The 14,967-nt window shown below is 53.9% G+C and overlaps 7 protein-coding genes across 7 annotated transcripts; 4 read left to right on the forward strand and 3 right to left on the reverse strand.

The window, feature by feature from the left end:
• Positions 1 to 27: 27 nt before the first annotated feature.
• AB675_1563 (uncharacterized protein) lies at positions 28 to 747 on the reverse strand (the record flags this gene model as incomplete). The annotated part of the gene is made up of 1 exon (XM_018141463.1): positions 28 to 747. The coding sequence occupies one exon, from the start codon at positions 745 to 747 to the stop codon at positions 28 to 30; it is 720 nt and encodes a 239-aa protein (XP_017997275.1).
• A 618-nt stretch (positions 748 to 1,365) lies between these two features.
• On the forward strand, positions 1,366 to 1,769 carry AB675_1564 (uncharacterized protein; the record flags this gene model as incomplete). Its single annotated transcript, XM_018141464.1, has 2 exons — positions 1,366 to 1,508; positions 1,559 to 1,769. 2 exons carry the CDS (start codon positions 1,366 to 1,368, stop codon positions 1,767 to 1,769), a joined length of 354 nt encoding a protein of 117 aa, XP_017997175.1.
• Positions 1,770 to 3,333: 1,564 nt separating this feature from the next.
• Positions 3,334 to 4,791, forward strand: AB675_1565 (uncharacterized protein; the record flags this gene model as incomplete). Its single annotated transcript, XM_018141465.1, has 3 exons — positions 3,334 to 3,422; positions 3,472 to 3,818; positions 3,893 to 4,791. The coding sequence occupies 3 exons, from the start codon at positions 3,334 to 3,336 to the stop codon at positions 4,789 to 4,791; spliced, it is 1,335 nt and encodes a 444-aa protein (XP_017997152.1).
• A 1,026-nt stretch (positions 4,792 to 5,817) lies between these two features.
• Positions 5,818 to 7,572, forward strand: AB675_1566 (uncharacterized protein; the record flags this gene model as incomplete). The annotated part of the gene is made up of 4 exons (XM_018141466.1): positions 5,818 to 5,885; positions 5,937 to 6,664; positions 6,717 to 7,251; positions 7,317 to 7,572. 4 exons carry the CDS (start codon positions 5,818 to 5,820, stop codon positions 7,570 to 7,572), a joined length of 1,587 nt encoding a protein of 528 aa, XP_017997221.1.
• Positions 7,573 to 7,878: 306 nt separating this feature from the next.
• On the reverse strand, positions 7,879 to 9,116 carry AB675_1567 (uncharacterized protein; the record flags this gene model as incomplete). Its single annotated transcript, XM_018141467.1, has 2 exons — positions 7,879 to 8,316; positions 8,373 to 9,116. 2 exons carry the CDS (start codon positions 9,114 to 9,116, stop codon positions 7,879 to 7,881), a joined length of 1,182 nt encoding a protein of 393 aa, XP_017997192.1.
• A 1,200-nt stretch (positions 9,117 to 10,316) lies between these two features.
• AB675_1568 (Lipase 1) lies at positions 10,317 to 11,662 on the forward strand (the record flags this gene model as incomplete). The annotated part of the gene is made up of 2 exons (XM_018141468.1): positions 10,317 to 10,870; positions 10,924 to 11,662. The coding sequence occupies 2 exons, from the start codon at positions 10,317 to 10,319 to the stop codon at positions 11,660 to 11,662; spliced, it is 1,293 nt and encodes a 430-aa protein (XP_017997239.1).
• A 491-nt stretch (positions 11,663 to 12,153) lies between these two features.
• AB675_1569 (Pisatin demethylase) lies at positions 12,154 to 13,690 on the reverse strand (the record flags this gene model as incomplete). The annotated part of the gene is made up of 2 exons (XM_018141469.1): positions 12,154 to 12,597; positions 12,695 to 13,690. The coding sequence occupies 2 exons, from the start codon at positions 13,688 to 13,690 to the stop codon at positions 12,154 to 12,156; spliced, it is 1,440 nt and encodes a 479-aa protein (XP_017997218.1).
• Between the last annotated feature and the right edge of the window lie 1,277 nt (positions 13,691 to 14,967).

The following is a 14,967-nucleotide window of genomic DNA, read 5'->3' on the forward strand; positions in this document are numbered from 1 at the left end:
TCTAAGTCCGTGAACGCTGTCTTGCAATTATATTCTCTCCGACTTCGCCGTCATCCAAATACCCTCTCCCTCTGTTAGCACATTCTCCTTCTCGTCACATAGCTGCCCCTGCAACAACCACTTCCTGCCTTCCCGAGCCTGGAGCCAAGCTTTCACCATCACCTGACCAGGCGTCGGTACCTTGTCGCGGAACAGTGTGGTCAACTTCATGGTGAAGAGTGGCCCCCGATCCTCCGTCACAGACTGCCGATGGAACTCAACTACGAGACTGAACAATTCATCAAAAACAGCGGACAGCAGTCCGCCATGAGCTACGCCGCCGAAACCATCTAGGTCAGATCCGAGGTTGAGCAGGAGGATGAAATCTGAATCAACGGCCTTGCGGGCTGCAATGCCATCTCCTGAGCCTGACGTCCGACCTATGGTGCCCTTCGGCGCCTCAGGTGGTGTTTGAAGCCTCTCCTTCACCAACAGCAGCCAGTTGATGATGGGCGAGGGTATTGACTCAGAAGGTGCGAGCGTCTTGGCGAAGAAGGCATTGTTGGTTGTGCCAGGATCAATGGTGCGACTTGGGGTCGGGATTGGTCTGAAGTTGCTATAGTGAAGAAGCTGCTTCGCCCACGGTATACTGCTGAAATAGTTGATCTCCTTGGACGGGGCTGATGTAGATCGCATCCAGTTGAGCCAGTCGGCGTATGCTGGTGCTCGGTCTGCCCGTTTGGTGGAGGATGGTCTAGTCGGTGTCATTGTGGAAAGCCTTGGTGGCGGCCTCAGCACTTTGAGAGAGGATGTCAGGGTTTTCGCATGGCTGGCACTTGCCATGTAGCACTCAACACCGTGTTGAAGGCTTGTACCTACCTATATTACCACTTGTAGAGGATTTCAGTGACGGAACTCATCCGAGGTTCCTGGTTCCTGCCAAGCTTAATCGGCGCCGTTTCTTGGCAAGCTCTTTATTCTCCAGTCGAGTCGCAATAACTGACCTTATCGGCAAGTGGTCTCGTAGCATCTCAACTACTGCTATCCCGACGTTGACGTTCGAGCGCGATGTCTTCCATTGAAGACCGCGACTGCTGAGAACAATCCAGGATGATAACACGGCTCTAATCATGGTGTGAAGTCGCCACAAGCACCCGCGGACGGATGACTTTTCCAGTGCGTCATGATTTTGTGGATCTATAACGTACATTTACTTTATGGAAAAAGGTGAGCTCATGCTTCAAACGGCTGCTCGGGGAGCGTCAGGCCTACGTCAACGGGACCCTACTCCGACGTCGTCTGTTGTTTTGAAGTGCAATATTCCTCCACAGCTATCTGACTCCCTCAAATTATCCACCCATCCCCAACTACCCTCAAACAAGCAGCATGAACAGTCTCACGAGAACCAGCGTACGCGCCCTTACACGGCCCAGAACCTTGCTGCCGGCCGCCCCTCGAAGACACTACGCAGCCGAGCTCCCAAAAAGCACGAATCCTCAACCAAGTCGTGGTAACGGCTTCAGTCCAGTGTACGCAGCCTCGCACTGAGTGGCCTAAGCCTAATACTAACCATGCTCAGCTTCCTCGGTGTAGCGGCCGTCTTCGCATTCGTTCCCGCCTACTATTTCCTTCACAGCGACAAATCGGCCCGCAGCGGACGAGCAGCTATTGAGGAGCATCGGGCGCAGGACAACTACGATGCAACGAAGGAGTTCAGAGATCCGAGAGATTCGGGTGTGAAGACGATAGAGCAGAAGAAGGCGAAGGAGGCGGGCAAGGATATAAAATAAAAGTTGCGGTGTTTCTTTAGTCTACCTTTTGGGTTTGCATACTGGCCAGTTTGGTATCATGTCGAAGATATGTCAACTTCTTCAAAACTTTGGTGCTTAGTGACATGCTATGGGGAAAGGTTGTGATATTCCGGCACCCACGTCAACGGTTCAAGAGCACCGGGTTCCCGTTCGGAGCGGCTTTTACTAAGATCCTGCCTCAGTGGAGCTTGGATGCTGCTGTACAACATGTCGAGCGACACCGACACCGACACCGACACCGACACTGGGCCACAATCTATGCAACTTGCATCGCCGTGGTATCGTCGATCGTTTCACTTCCAAAACTTGAGCAAGGGCCGAATGCGCCACTGAGAGTCGGCGTATACGACACGGGCTTGGAAAACACGAGTGCCCAGCAACTGTATTCGTCAAGAAACGCACAACCATTCCAGAGGTCTGGGTAGGACGCCTCCGTCAACGTCAACAGTCCAGGCTTGCACCACAAAATCAAGAGTATACATCCTCGGTCATGATGACCCTCGTGTTCGCGATTGAAGCTACTATCGTCCGACGCGTGAGCATGGCAGTGTTGTGCAGCTGGCGTGACCTGCCATGTCGGGCCTGTCCCTATGTCGAGCCTTTCCTACCGCCATGAAGCAACAGACGAGCATCGCGACATTGACAACTATGAACGCAGCCGTTCCGATGCACTCCGACGCACTGACCTGCTCTAGATGACCATCTCACGGCAACCCCAACCACAAGCACGCCATCAGCCAGGGGTCACATTCAAAACATGATGACGCTCCGGTGACCAGCTACCACAGCGCTTCACGTCCGATACAACGACGACAACAGAGATCAACAACAGCAAGATCATTCCCTATGCCTGAAGGTTGGCGTGTCCCAGCCCAACCCGACAAACGTACGTGGCAATACGAGCGGTGGCCTGGACGACGCAGCACAGATCGGACATCAGGCACCTCTAACAGCTAAATATCGACGATCGAGATGCTGCAAAGGGCGACAGCGGCGAAAGGAAAGTGAGAAAATGATGGATGCGCGCGGCGCGCTCGACGCTGGTCGTTTGTCTCTGTAAACTTTTTTTCTGCTGTTGACAATATATCGTCAGGGAACAATGCAGTCAAGTGCAGCAGAACCAGTCGCTACGTAGCAGGTACTGCTCGCATGACTTCATGGCCCGCCACGTCTGTTCCGGAACACTGGGTCCGGGTCGATGGTCGAGACTTTGTTGCGCAATTGCTTGTATCTCATCTGCTCCTGGCTGCCGGTGCAGATCCCAAAACTCAGCCCTATGTCCTCCAATGAAAGCCTGTGGCTAAAAAGCTTGTGCATCCTTCGGCTGGTTCCAGGTGCTCGCTAACCACAAACGGCGAATTTGGACCTTTCACAATCAGTACCAAGGGACCATTCGGCCCCCAAACAGGGCGCCGTGGTGTTGGTAGACCCGAGTCAATTTATGTTTGAAGGATTTAGTATATGAAGCTTGACGGCCCGCAAGGATGGCGCTCTTCGAAGGATTTCCAACGTTTGCTACACCGAAAACTTCAGTGCGACGAAGATGCTGTCTTCGAGCCCACGGATGCAGCCGATCTACGTTGGGCTGCTCCTTCTGTGCCTTGCTCAGGGGAGCTTGGCTGCCAGGAAGTAGTAAGTACTGTGACTACTCCGAACTCAATCAGCTCTAACGGAGTCGCAGCGTCAACTGGTTCGCCGACAGTAAGGGCATCTTCCAACCCATCTCCGCCGGTACCTGCAATGCCACACTGAAAGCCTACAATGACGAGTACGATGCGCTGGGAGGAGCGTGGTGGATCGATCTGGGGCTGCGGAAGTACTCCCCCATATACGGCCTATGCAGAGACCAGATGACCTGCATCATCAACAACCTTGATGAAGCCTCCAAAGCCAGTCTCGCATCTGGCCAGGTTGTCCTCGGTCTTTTGCCGACCCTGCTGGCCGTCATTTCGCCCAGCATTGCAGAGTTGGCCTTGTTGTCTGTACATCGACCATTGTTGGGCGGTCTGATCAGTATTGGCAGCCCTGGTGTGCTGCAAACCCGAATATTCGAATATGAGATCCTGCCGAGTCTCTCGACCTTCCTGATGAGTACCACGGAGTTACCAGACTCGCACTTGCGCTCGGACCATGGAGCAAGACCACTTCGACCGTCGTCAGCGTCATCCAGTATTTACTCGTCCTGGGGTCTGGTGCGAATGTTTTGTGGCTCGCAGCTGAGCTTGGTGTGCGCTCGATCTTGAGCTGGGGTTGTACTCGCAGTTGGCCTGTCATGCTCTGGGCAGCATTTCCGCTAGTGATTCATCTGTTCAGTACCGTTGGGTACCGACTTACTCTGGATCCCACCACGCGACATGTTCGCCCACCAGTCGTGTTGCACAAGCAAGACAGCTTCTTCACTCCGCCACCGCCTTCGCGGATCGCATCATCCTTAAAGGATCCGCCACAAGCTGACAAGTCCGGCCCGTTCACTTCGATCACATCAACAATCACCAACGAAATACCGCTCCTACCAATACAGAACCCTTCCACAGATGTGCAAGTCGTCGAGAACACACCAGCCAGCTCACGTCTGTGGACCGTCATTAAGCGCGAGTTCATCCCATGTGCAGCACATCCAGACACCGTTATCAACAACCGTCTGCCCCTCGAGCATCCAAACACTCGCGTCAAGGTCGGCATCGCACTCAACTGCTTTGCCGGCTTCCTCTCTTGCATGCACCTGCTCTACGGCACAGTCGTATTCGCCAGCTTCAACTTCATCTATGTTCTGGACGTCATCTCGAACATCTCGCTGAGGTTCTTAGTTAGCAGTATTGTCTGTCGCTTGGTGATTTTGTTGGAGATTGCTGGTATGAGAGGCGCGAGGATGGCGGCGATGGCGCAACGCGGTCAGGAAAAGGACGATTCTGTTGTCAAGTTCACGAATGGGCCCAATGGGGATGAGGCGGGGAAGTTGATTGGCTCGAGGAAGCCATATCGACGGCAGATGCGGCTGTGAGAGCTAGCATAGACATCTAGATAGACCATACCTATGCATTCCAGAGCAACGACCAGTTGAGTCTACGTCCATGTCCGAAGGTGAACAAGCAAACCGCCCATCCTCGAAATTGAGAAGCCCTATCAGCTTGAAACCGCTAGACCTGATCGTAATTGAGAGGAGCACGAAGGGCATCCCTATGGAACTTGTCGTCGGCCCCCAAAGGTGATGTATGTGTTGCTATCGATCTGTCAACATGAAGTCTATATTCCGTACGCCACGGTCGCTGTCAGTGACTTTCTCAACGGTGTGCCGTGCTAGACTGCTTGTCGGCGCTGTTCAACGCCCGCTCAACGATGTCCGATGATCTACCGGTCTAGGGCAAACTCACGACAACGCTGGAGACTCGAGCAGTCCAGGATTGAAAGTCTAGATCCGTGGAAGGTCGAAGCAATGATGTTATCTCGGACACTGCAGCAGGTGGTACGTGCGCAGGCCACATGGGCCGGATTCCATCAATGATCAAAAGGCCGATGCCCACATTCAAAAGACAAAACGTGGCTGTCTGGAACTCGAGGCTGCAGGTGTCAAATTTCCCCATCCTCCAGGGGCACGTTCACGCTAGCCAAGCGCGATCGCATGGCGATAACCTCACCCTAAGCAATCTCATTTGCTTTTGTGCCTGATGGTCAGCCTGCCAGTACGAATGCGCGCAGAAATGAGCCCACTGTCGCTTACAGCGAATCCCGATGCTCGGATAGCATGGTTTATCACCTCGTGTCGCAATCACAGCCCTGGTACTGTTCAGCCTCACGAGCCTGATGCTGGATGTTCGAGATCCCGGGATCAGTCATGATCTTATCCCATAAGCAGTGCGTTATGTTGCTGCCTTCTTCACGACCGTTCTCACTCGCGTCAAGCGGCCAACGTCAAGTGTGAAGCGGGCACACATACCGTTGGACCTACGCCTGGGACTTTCGACTCGTTCAATCGTGTTGACGACTATGCGTTCGATCTTGAAGTCTCGGCAATAGCGCTCACGCGAAAATGGTCGACACTCTCCACCCTCCATACTCTGTGATCGCGACCTGGCCCAAGCCAAACTACATTGACCCGTAAGTAGACTCCCACAGTCATACAGAATGGCCCGACTGAAGGATTGTCAGACATACTCGAGGACCAGCTCTCGCGAACTTATGCATCGCGCTCATTGTGATAGGCGTACTTGTCGTCACAGCCAGATTATACACACGCCTGTTCCTCACTCGAGCAGCTGGGCTCGATGATGCCTGCATCGTTATTGCTTTGGCCTTCGGCATTGCGCTGTCCGTGCTTGTCATCATAGGCAACAAAGTCTGGTGGTCCGGCCACCACATCTGGGACATTCCGATATCGAAATTTGCAGACCATCGCTTCAATATCTGGTGCGCTGAGTGGTGCTACGTAATTTCGACTTCGTGCACAAAGATATCAGTGCTCTTGTTCTACCGGCGGATATCGATCAAATTCAGCAAAGCGTTCATCATCGCAACATGGGCCGGCATCGTCTATAACATCCTGTATATGATCGCCTTCGCACTGGTGCTACTATTGCTATGTTCGCCAATTAGTGCCTACTGGAACTCCTTCAATGTCATCTGGGTGATGACACACCCCAACTTCAAATGCGGCGCGGAGAACATTGAACTGCCTCTATCTGGAGTCTTCTCTGTCATCGGAGACTTCTACAGCGCACTACTGCCTATACTGGTGATCTTCAATCTCAATCTATCACGGCGACAGAAATGGAGCTTATACGCGTTGTTCTCCTTGGCATTCCTGATTGTGGCTGCGGGCATCGCGCGTACCGTACTCATGTGGCAGATGATGAACGAGATCTATGATTTTACTTGGGGTAAGTCGATCGAGTCCTCCTCATGTGAAGTCAATACTGATGGAATCTGTAGTGCTGTGGGAAATGTGGATCTGGGGAGTGGTCGAGCTCTACGTCGCCATTCTGGCAGCGAGCGCGCCCGCATTGAAACCATTTCTACGGATATTTCTCGTCAATCCACTGAAGAGCTTCGCAGCCGCAACCACCTCAAGACGTGAGAAGCGCGGCTTTCGGTCCGAAAAGTCTCGACAGAACCCGGATGGATCAAAGGCGCAGATTTATGCCTCGAAAAAGGGCAGCTTGTACCAAAGTCAAAAGGGTTCTACGAAAAGCCGTGTTTCGGTGCGGGAAAGCGCGCTCATGGAGGACCTCGAAGAACTTGGGATTGCCCACGGAGGCAGGGACATGCTCGCCTCATGGGACGAGTACATTGGCAAAGAGATTGATAATGACGAACTCGACACCAAGCGCTACCAACTCCAGCAGAACAAGCACGGCAAGGTGGCGATGGCGCAAGTTTGGCATTCGTCATCACGGGCTTCCTCACGGCCTACAACGGCCAGGAGCGTCACAGACCATCCTCAGGGATTCTGGAACTCGAGTAACACGTTGCTGCCATCTACATATCGACCGATGTCGATGCCAGCTCCGCCTGCTGCTGCTCAGATACCAGGCCAGACGCCGCCTCGGACGTATACGTGGGACATGGGGGATGGGACATGGGTGCGGAACTTCTCGTTGCCAGTGTCATCGTGTACGCCGCCGGCTACGCCGACGAGGTCGAAGTCGTTTGCGGCTTCGAGAGCTACTTCGGTGAAGTCGAAGAAGAATTTCGCTGTGGCGGCATTGAGCTCGATGCCATAGTGCTGTCTGCTCTTGTTGGCAACGAGAACGTCGAAAGGATGAGGGCGTTGATTGGGGGCTGCTAGAATTGGACTGCGAAATACCCTGTAGATAGTTTGGAGGTCGGAAAAGTACGGTAATCATGGGCTCAAGCGCACCCCAAGTGTGCCTAATGAGAGGGAAATACCTTAGTTGTACATAGCTACTCTTAATCTCATGTGTCCACGATTGATCACAACCATCCTCCATGTGAACGCATTACCAATTGATGCTGAAGACTGTCAACGACACTACATCAATAGAGTGCAGGATTATCTATATTATTTGGTCTTATCCGTGTCATTACGCTAATGCCAATCACCTTCGCCCCCCGAACAAATACATCCTCACTATCAGACGTCCTCGACCTGAAACGTCTCCCGCAACGGCGACCGCTGCGCGGGGACATATGGTACCACCGTCGTTGCCAACGGCCAACCGAAGTCCTCCACCGATCGTCTCGCCTTGTAGTTCTTCTCGTCCTTCAGCAGCGGCGACTCCGGCCCTCCCACCGCCGTGGTAGCCTGACTATAGAACGACGCGACTGGCCTTATTGACTTCTCCCTACTCCCGCCGGGAGTCAGATGGGCAGAATCCGGTATCTGGACAAAACTTGACACCGACATCCGCGCCGCTTGCTTCTCCTCTTCTTCGCGCAGCTTTTCTCGCTCATAGCGATCGAAACTCCAGTACTCTGGCTGGCGGGCTACAACCCAAGATGTTAGGATTGCCGAGGAGCGTGATTTGCTTTGTCGTTGTGATGTGTACTTCGCGACGAGGTGTCGGCGGAGCTTGATCGTGTAGTGCACGGCGAAGAAGTAGCCTATGATAAGGGCGGCGTAGCCACGATGTGCAGCAGGAGCTTTGCAATGCCGTTGTTGGGATCCAGCCAGAGGTAGATGTAGATGCCTTCGGTGGCTTTGGTGATGTACGCTACGGGAAGATACAATGACATGAGAAGTAGCAGAATCGGAAGGTGGATGAGCGGCAAAGGTTGAGAGTCTGCGAAGATAATCTCGAACAATGCAAAGACAGAGTTGAGCCCGTGCATGGTAAGCATGCTCCACTGCTGGAAGCGATCACCAGTCCACCACTGCCGGGACCACATGCTGCCCCAGTAGACTGTGGTCACGAGGAGGGGAAAGCAGGTGATGGTCGAGTAATAGATCGAGTGGAGGATCTGGAGAGACCGTGGCCATCGTTGCAGAAGGAATGTTGGTTTCGTGGTGTTCGTGCTGTTTGTCCGATGCCTCGTGCTGCGGGCATAGCTGAAGGAGTGGAGGGAAGCGAAGAAAAAGTAGAATGCTAGACCCCAGTATGTGATATACGTGAAGTAGCTGAAGGACTGTCGGATGCCCTCAGCGCCAACGAGGAAAGTGATCTTGGGCGTGTCGATGTCTTCGAGGTGAAAGACAACGTCGTGGTCGGCAAACCACTTGAAGGAGAAGGCGATTGAAGTGAAGGCGTATATCGAGAGCAGGATACGAAGCAAACCGAGCAGCGTCGTGGGCAGGAGCCAGGACGTGGCGAAGTTGGCGAGATGCTGTTCCTGAGGATGCTGTTTGAGAAGACCCAAGACGTCGATGGCCATGCTGACTGTCGCTTGCGTGAGGGCGAGAGAGAGGCGACGACAGTTGGCTCAAAGTAGCATGTTCGACTTCGACTTCGTCTTCAATTCTTGCTTCGAGGTCGTCACTCGCGTCCTCCGATACCTGGTCAGGTTCTCGCGTTCATGGACCTTGGCGACTGGGTATGTTATGAGCTACTATGGCCGTTTCCGGTCAACAGTCTAGATTTGTATGGCGAGCATGGTCCCACGGTTCCTTGTCATGGAGGATTTCGAGATTAGGCGATGGTTGATCGATACCGAAGATATCCAACCTGTGGATTTCTTCCGATGTTCATGATATCAACAAGACTAACACCCTGGTGCCGGCCGGCATCGCCGCGCAAGCGAGGTTCATGCGGCTGCCGAAGTCTGCTGTGGGCTACATCTTGATTAGATGTGTGGCACGCAAATTATCGCGGCGATGTCGAGAGCTGTGATTACGAGGCGAGCTGAGCATGGTAAGATTGCCTTCTGAACTACCCTGGTAAGGCTCTCGAGCCTCTGAAGAGGAAGGTTCAACCACTTGGCGCTTTTCCCGTTAGGCCGTTGAATCAAGGCGCTGCTCAGTGGTCGCTGTTGCTGTTTCCTCTTCAGACCTCTGTGACTTCCAACGTCAACGTCGAAGGGTCGCGCCTCCGACTTTGACATGTCATCTGTGCCACGAGAATCTGGCTCGTCATTGCGCTGAGTGCAGCAGAAGAAACAACCATGAGGCTTCGTGAACCATGGTTGATTGTGAAGCTGTCAAGATAAAGCTTGATCCGCCAGCAAGCCACCAAAATGTCATTTGAAAAAACAACCCCGTTCGTCCCCCGGGTCCAGGGTTTGGCGCTGGATCCGTCTCAATCTTACGCGAACGCGAACCCAGAATCCACATTCGGCAATCTAAGTCGTCAAAAGAGGCGAGTTCGGATACGCATGGCTTCCAGGCTGGCTGATGCAATTTAGAGGCCGACCACTCACCACCACCGGCACAGCCATGCTGTTCAAGCCTGATACCGACCCCTGGAAGACCTCGAAGGTCAAGTCGAGATCAGGTGATGCTCGAAGGACGCTGGGCAATGCTACTGGTGTTTCGACTTGAACTCTTCGATGCACAACATCTCAGCCTTCTCTGCGCTGCGCAGTGTAGCATAGCACACTAATTGGCCCCGTTTGGTGGCCGTCCACTCTTTTGACAGAATGCTGTTCACCACAGTCCTTACTGCTCTACTTGCACCAGCGTTGACGGTCTCCGCCTACCGTGGGAGTCGAGATCGGCAGACTACAACTACTTCTTCGTCCGCAACAGCACGGCCGACTCCCGTGTGGGGACCAGCAGGAGTAGCAAGTCCACCATGGCCGTCAGTTGGAGGAAATGACTTCCCATGGCCGTCAGCTGGAGGACCAATTCCGCCATGGCCATCAGCGGGAGCGGCAGGTCTACCACGGCCACCAGCAGGAGGTGTGATCCCGTCATGGCCGCCGTCAGGAGGACCAAAGCCACCAGGAACACCAGCAGGAGGATCAGGCTCACAGCGGCCACCAGTAGGAGGCGGTGGTCCTCCAAGACCACCCGCAGGAGGAGTGCCCACAAGTAGACCTACACCACCACACTCCAGTACCAGCTCGAGCATCACCTCCAGCACCGTCTATGTCTCCAGCACCAGCTCAAGCGTCAGCACCAGCACCGCCTCCAGCACCAGCTCGACGTCTAGCTCGCCCCCCTACCCTACCCACGGATCATGCCACTACAAGTCCTATACAGCCCTAGGCGACTCCTATTCCGCCGGTCTTAACTACGTTGAAGGCTCCTACCGTTCTGCACCGCCAACAGCACCGAACCCTGCAATGGCGGCGAAGTCTGCCTCCGCAACGCCGATGCCTTCCCCATGCTCCTGCAAGAAGCCCACAACTTCTCGTCCTTCAACTTCATTGCCTGCTCCGGCGCAAACACCTCCGACTGTGACGCCAGTCAAGTACATTCCTCTGGTTATGGCAGCCCGGATCTGGTGACAATCACTATCGGTGGCGACAACAACCAAGCCTTCTTGGGACTCATTGTGAATTGTGTGTATCAGCGGGACGAGACGTATTGCCAGTATGCGATTCAGAATGCTTGGCTGACGGTCTCCCAACTTCCTAGCGACCTCAAGACCCTCTTCACGGATATCAAGACCACCAACGCTGCCGGGCTTTACGACCGTCGTGTAGCGGTGGTGGGCTACCCGAAGTTGTGGTCCACGACGAATAGCACTGCGTGTCAGCAGCCGGTGTTGGCGCAGGTGCCGATGGCGGAGAGGCAGGCTATGAATAATCTTGCGGACGCTGTCAATGGCGTGCTGAAGCAGGCAACAGAGGCGATGGGATTCGGGTGGAGCTTCGTGGACGCGGATTCAAATTTCCATGGCAAGCGACTTTGCGATAATGTTGCGGAGCCGCTATTCCAGTACGACTTTGCGACGGCGCTGTATGGCGTGTTTCATCCGACTGCGGCAGGCCAGGAGCTGCTCTATAAGGCCGTCGAGAAGAGCATTGGGTGCGCGTAGACATTGATATTGATGGTTTTGTGGAGTTCCATTTGCTTGTCTACATGAGAAGGGAGTTCCTACCTGAGCGTGCCTTATGTGGTGATGAGACGACAGTATAGCTTCGACCATCTATTTTTCGAGAGCAAGTTTGATCTGCCTACCGGCTTTGCAGCAACTTCAATCCGGATCATTTGCGCCCAAAGTTGACAGACACACCCTGCCCAAGGACTTTCCAAAGGCCTCCAGACCGTTTGTCACTTGCCTCGCAACAGTGACCTTGGCCAGACGCCCATGGCTTGCTCACCACACTCACAAAACACGCTTCGTCACCTTGACATTCATCCCATCCACTCGCTTGAACCATTCATACCGCACTCTCATCCCCCCATTGCCCTCCCCATCGTCCAACAATTCAACCTCCCACCCCCGCAACAGCACTACCACCAGCTTCCACACCTCCATACTCGCCAGCACCTTCCCCAAACACATCCTGCTACCCGCGCCCCACATCAGAAGTAGTGCTCCATCAGTCGCACTCTCTCTTTCTCTGCTTCCTGGTCTTTGACGTTCGTGTCGACAAGCCACCGCTCAGGAATATACTCCTCGGGGCGTTCGCCGAAGATCTCAGTTGCGAAATGCACAACGTCGGGATTTAGAGTTACGTCAACGCCGCCTGGCAGAGTAGTGCCGTCAGGGAGCGCGCACCCGCCTGGAGGCACAGTTCTGGGAAAGCCAAAGACACCCATTGTCAATCGCCAGGACTCTTGGATGCAGGCGCCCAGGAAGGGAAGCTTGAGGGTGTCGAGGTAGCGAAGTTCGCCTGTGTCAGGGAGCGTTCCGTCGGCGTATGCGGCGTCGATTTCTGTTCGGAGTTTTGCGAAGTAGTGTGGATTGCGGAGGAGGTTGTAGAAGGCGTGTTGGAGGGCGATTGAAGTGGTGTCGAAGCCGCCCATCTGAGTGGCGATGTTAGTTGGGGGAGGGTATAGTGCGTGAGGTACTGCTCAACAAATGGGCAGTGAAGTCCGCAGTCGGTGCCATGGGTCCACTTACAAGCATATCATACATTAGAGCCGCAGTATCACCCTCAGTAAACTTCTGCGGACCTTCTTTGTGTGCAGTCTCATCGACGATATCTAGCATTCTGTCCATCAGGGAGCGGGGCGTCCCAGCGCCTGCGGTAGACTGCTTCTCAGGATCTCCAGCTTTTCGACGTTGCCGTTCACGAACCTTTTGTGAGACAGCATCTTTCGCTTCCTGAACGAGTTTCTCGTGGCTGCTGATGCCTCCTCTGACCTTTGAGCTCGAGGCCAGCTGGGTCAGGAGGTACAGAGTCCTCATGCCTCGTGGTGCGTAGCCGGTGACCGACAATGGTCCGATCATGTTGCTCAGCATCCACGACCAAGACTTGTAGTCCACGTCGTTAACCAGTCCACCAAAGCCGCCCTCTTTCCCCCAGAAGACCTCCCCAATGACATCAAGAGTATACTGGCTGAACAATCGAGGCAGAGCCACTGTCTGCCCACCTTGGCTTGCCAGATCAAGTCTGCGACGAAACGAAGCTATAGTGCGGTCCACACACGGCTCATAGTCCGTCATCGTCTTCACAGAGAAAAGCGGACCAACAATCCGCTTCAGTGGTCCATGGTCTGCGCCAGATCGCATTGAGAACAACTCCCTCCCACCAGAGATGTGGGGATTGAAGCTCTCGTAGAACTCAGACTTCACCCAGAGAGGATGATGGCCAAAAGCAATGTCCATGGCACGAGGGTCGGAGATCGAGACCGCATTTGGCCGGATGCGCACGGCGCGGCATGCTGGGGTGTCATAGCGGCGGTGCAGGGTGTAGCGGTGGTTGTCGATGAACTTCAGGCGAAGCGAGAAGAAGTACCACCAATCTGTGACGGAAGCGAGGAATGGGCCTGGAAATTTGGATAGTGGATGGAAGAAGCGAGTATACACCACCCATATGACAACGTATGAGCAGAAGGCCACAGACAGGAGCTGGAGGCCGCCAGAGACAGAGAGGCGTAGAATTGTATCAAGCATGTTTTCTGTCGGTGCAGCCAACCTGGCAGAAGATGAAGACTTTCTGTGGACATCCTCGCAAGTATATACAACACTGAGCAGTCGCCTGGGCATGGTGCTAGGATGCAACTGTTCAGCAGCAGTCATGCTGTGATACTCTAGGTTCGTCGAAGGAGTCGGTCGCTGGTCGCCTGTTCGGCGTTCGACCAATCATCGTTGACGGCTTGCGAAGTAAGCGATGATCTTGGGCAGATTTGGACGCCACCTTGGAACACTGAACCTAGCCCGCCGTATTGGACGAGGGAGGATCTCGACTTGCCATGAGTGGCTGTGATGAGGCGGCCCACAGCTCTGAATCGAGGGTTGCCGTTGTGTTCAGGAATGATGCGGACGCCGTTCTTGTCGCTGTCGCTCGTCGCGAGCAAGTCGACGTTATGGCAAACACTCACTTGCTATTGGTTCCGAGATCCGAGCACTCAAAAGCCATGCTTATGATCGCCTGCCCCCCAGATGTGGCCCCATCAGCATAATAACGGCTCTTCAAAGCCCAGCAATCTGCCCAAAAAGTGACGAGATTCGACACCACCGTGAAGATGATGACTAGCGGTATCTACATCCTTCTCTCGGTGCCTCAGCTGTTTGTGTTGCGGACGTAGTACTTGCACTGGCAAACGTGCAGTGTCTGACATCGTCTTGTCCTGTGTCAGCAAAGCAAAAGTCATCGTTATTGCCGAAAAGTCCAACATCTCCCCAAACCATCGGTCCTTGCACAAGATCCCATCTCTCCTTCTCGGATTTGCTTTGAACATGGCAGGCTGCGCTGATGGCGGCGCTGCAGCTCCCAACAACTCTCATCCCAGGATCTAATTTTATGCTCCCGAGGCCACAAATCGCGAGGATCAGCAGCAAGCCGACAATGATGACTAGAATCATTGCAAAGGGCGAGAAGCCACAGGTCGTTACTGCGAATTTCTCCTTGAGATTGCCAAGCTCATCGTAGATAGTGATGACAGCGGTAAATATGCTTTGAGATATCAGCCAGTGCAGAAGAGTCGAGACCACTATCAGCGGTATGGCGAAACGGTAGGGAAGTTGAAGGAAATATGTTGAGCGCATCTGACCCACAGGGTCAGATGTACGTAGCGTTTTTGCGAATCCTCTTGGTGCTGATGACCGCGAAACTGAATGACTTGCCCACTCGGCAGAGAGGGACATGCATGTGCATATTCCATTGACACTGAAGTACAGGAAGCTCAAAACGATCTGGGGAGTGTTCGCGACCAAAACAGAAAGGATGA

The sequence above is a fragment of the Cyphellophora attinorum genome (genome assembly GCF_001299255.1).
Source record: "Cyphellophora attinorum strain CBS 131958 chromosome Unknown Contig25, whole genome shotgun sequence".
Classification (NCBI taxonomy): Eukaryota; Fungi; Ascomycota; class Eurotiomycetes; order Chaetothyriales; family Cyphellophoraceae; genus Cyphellophora; species Cyphellophora attinorum.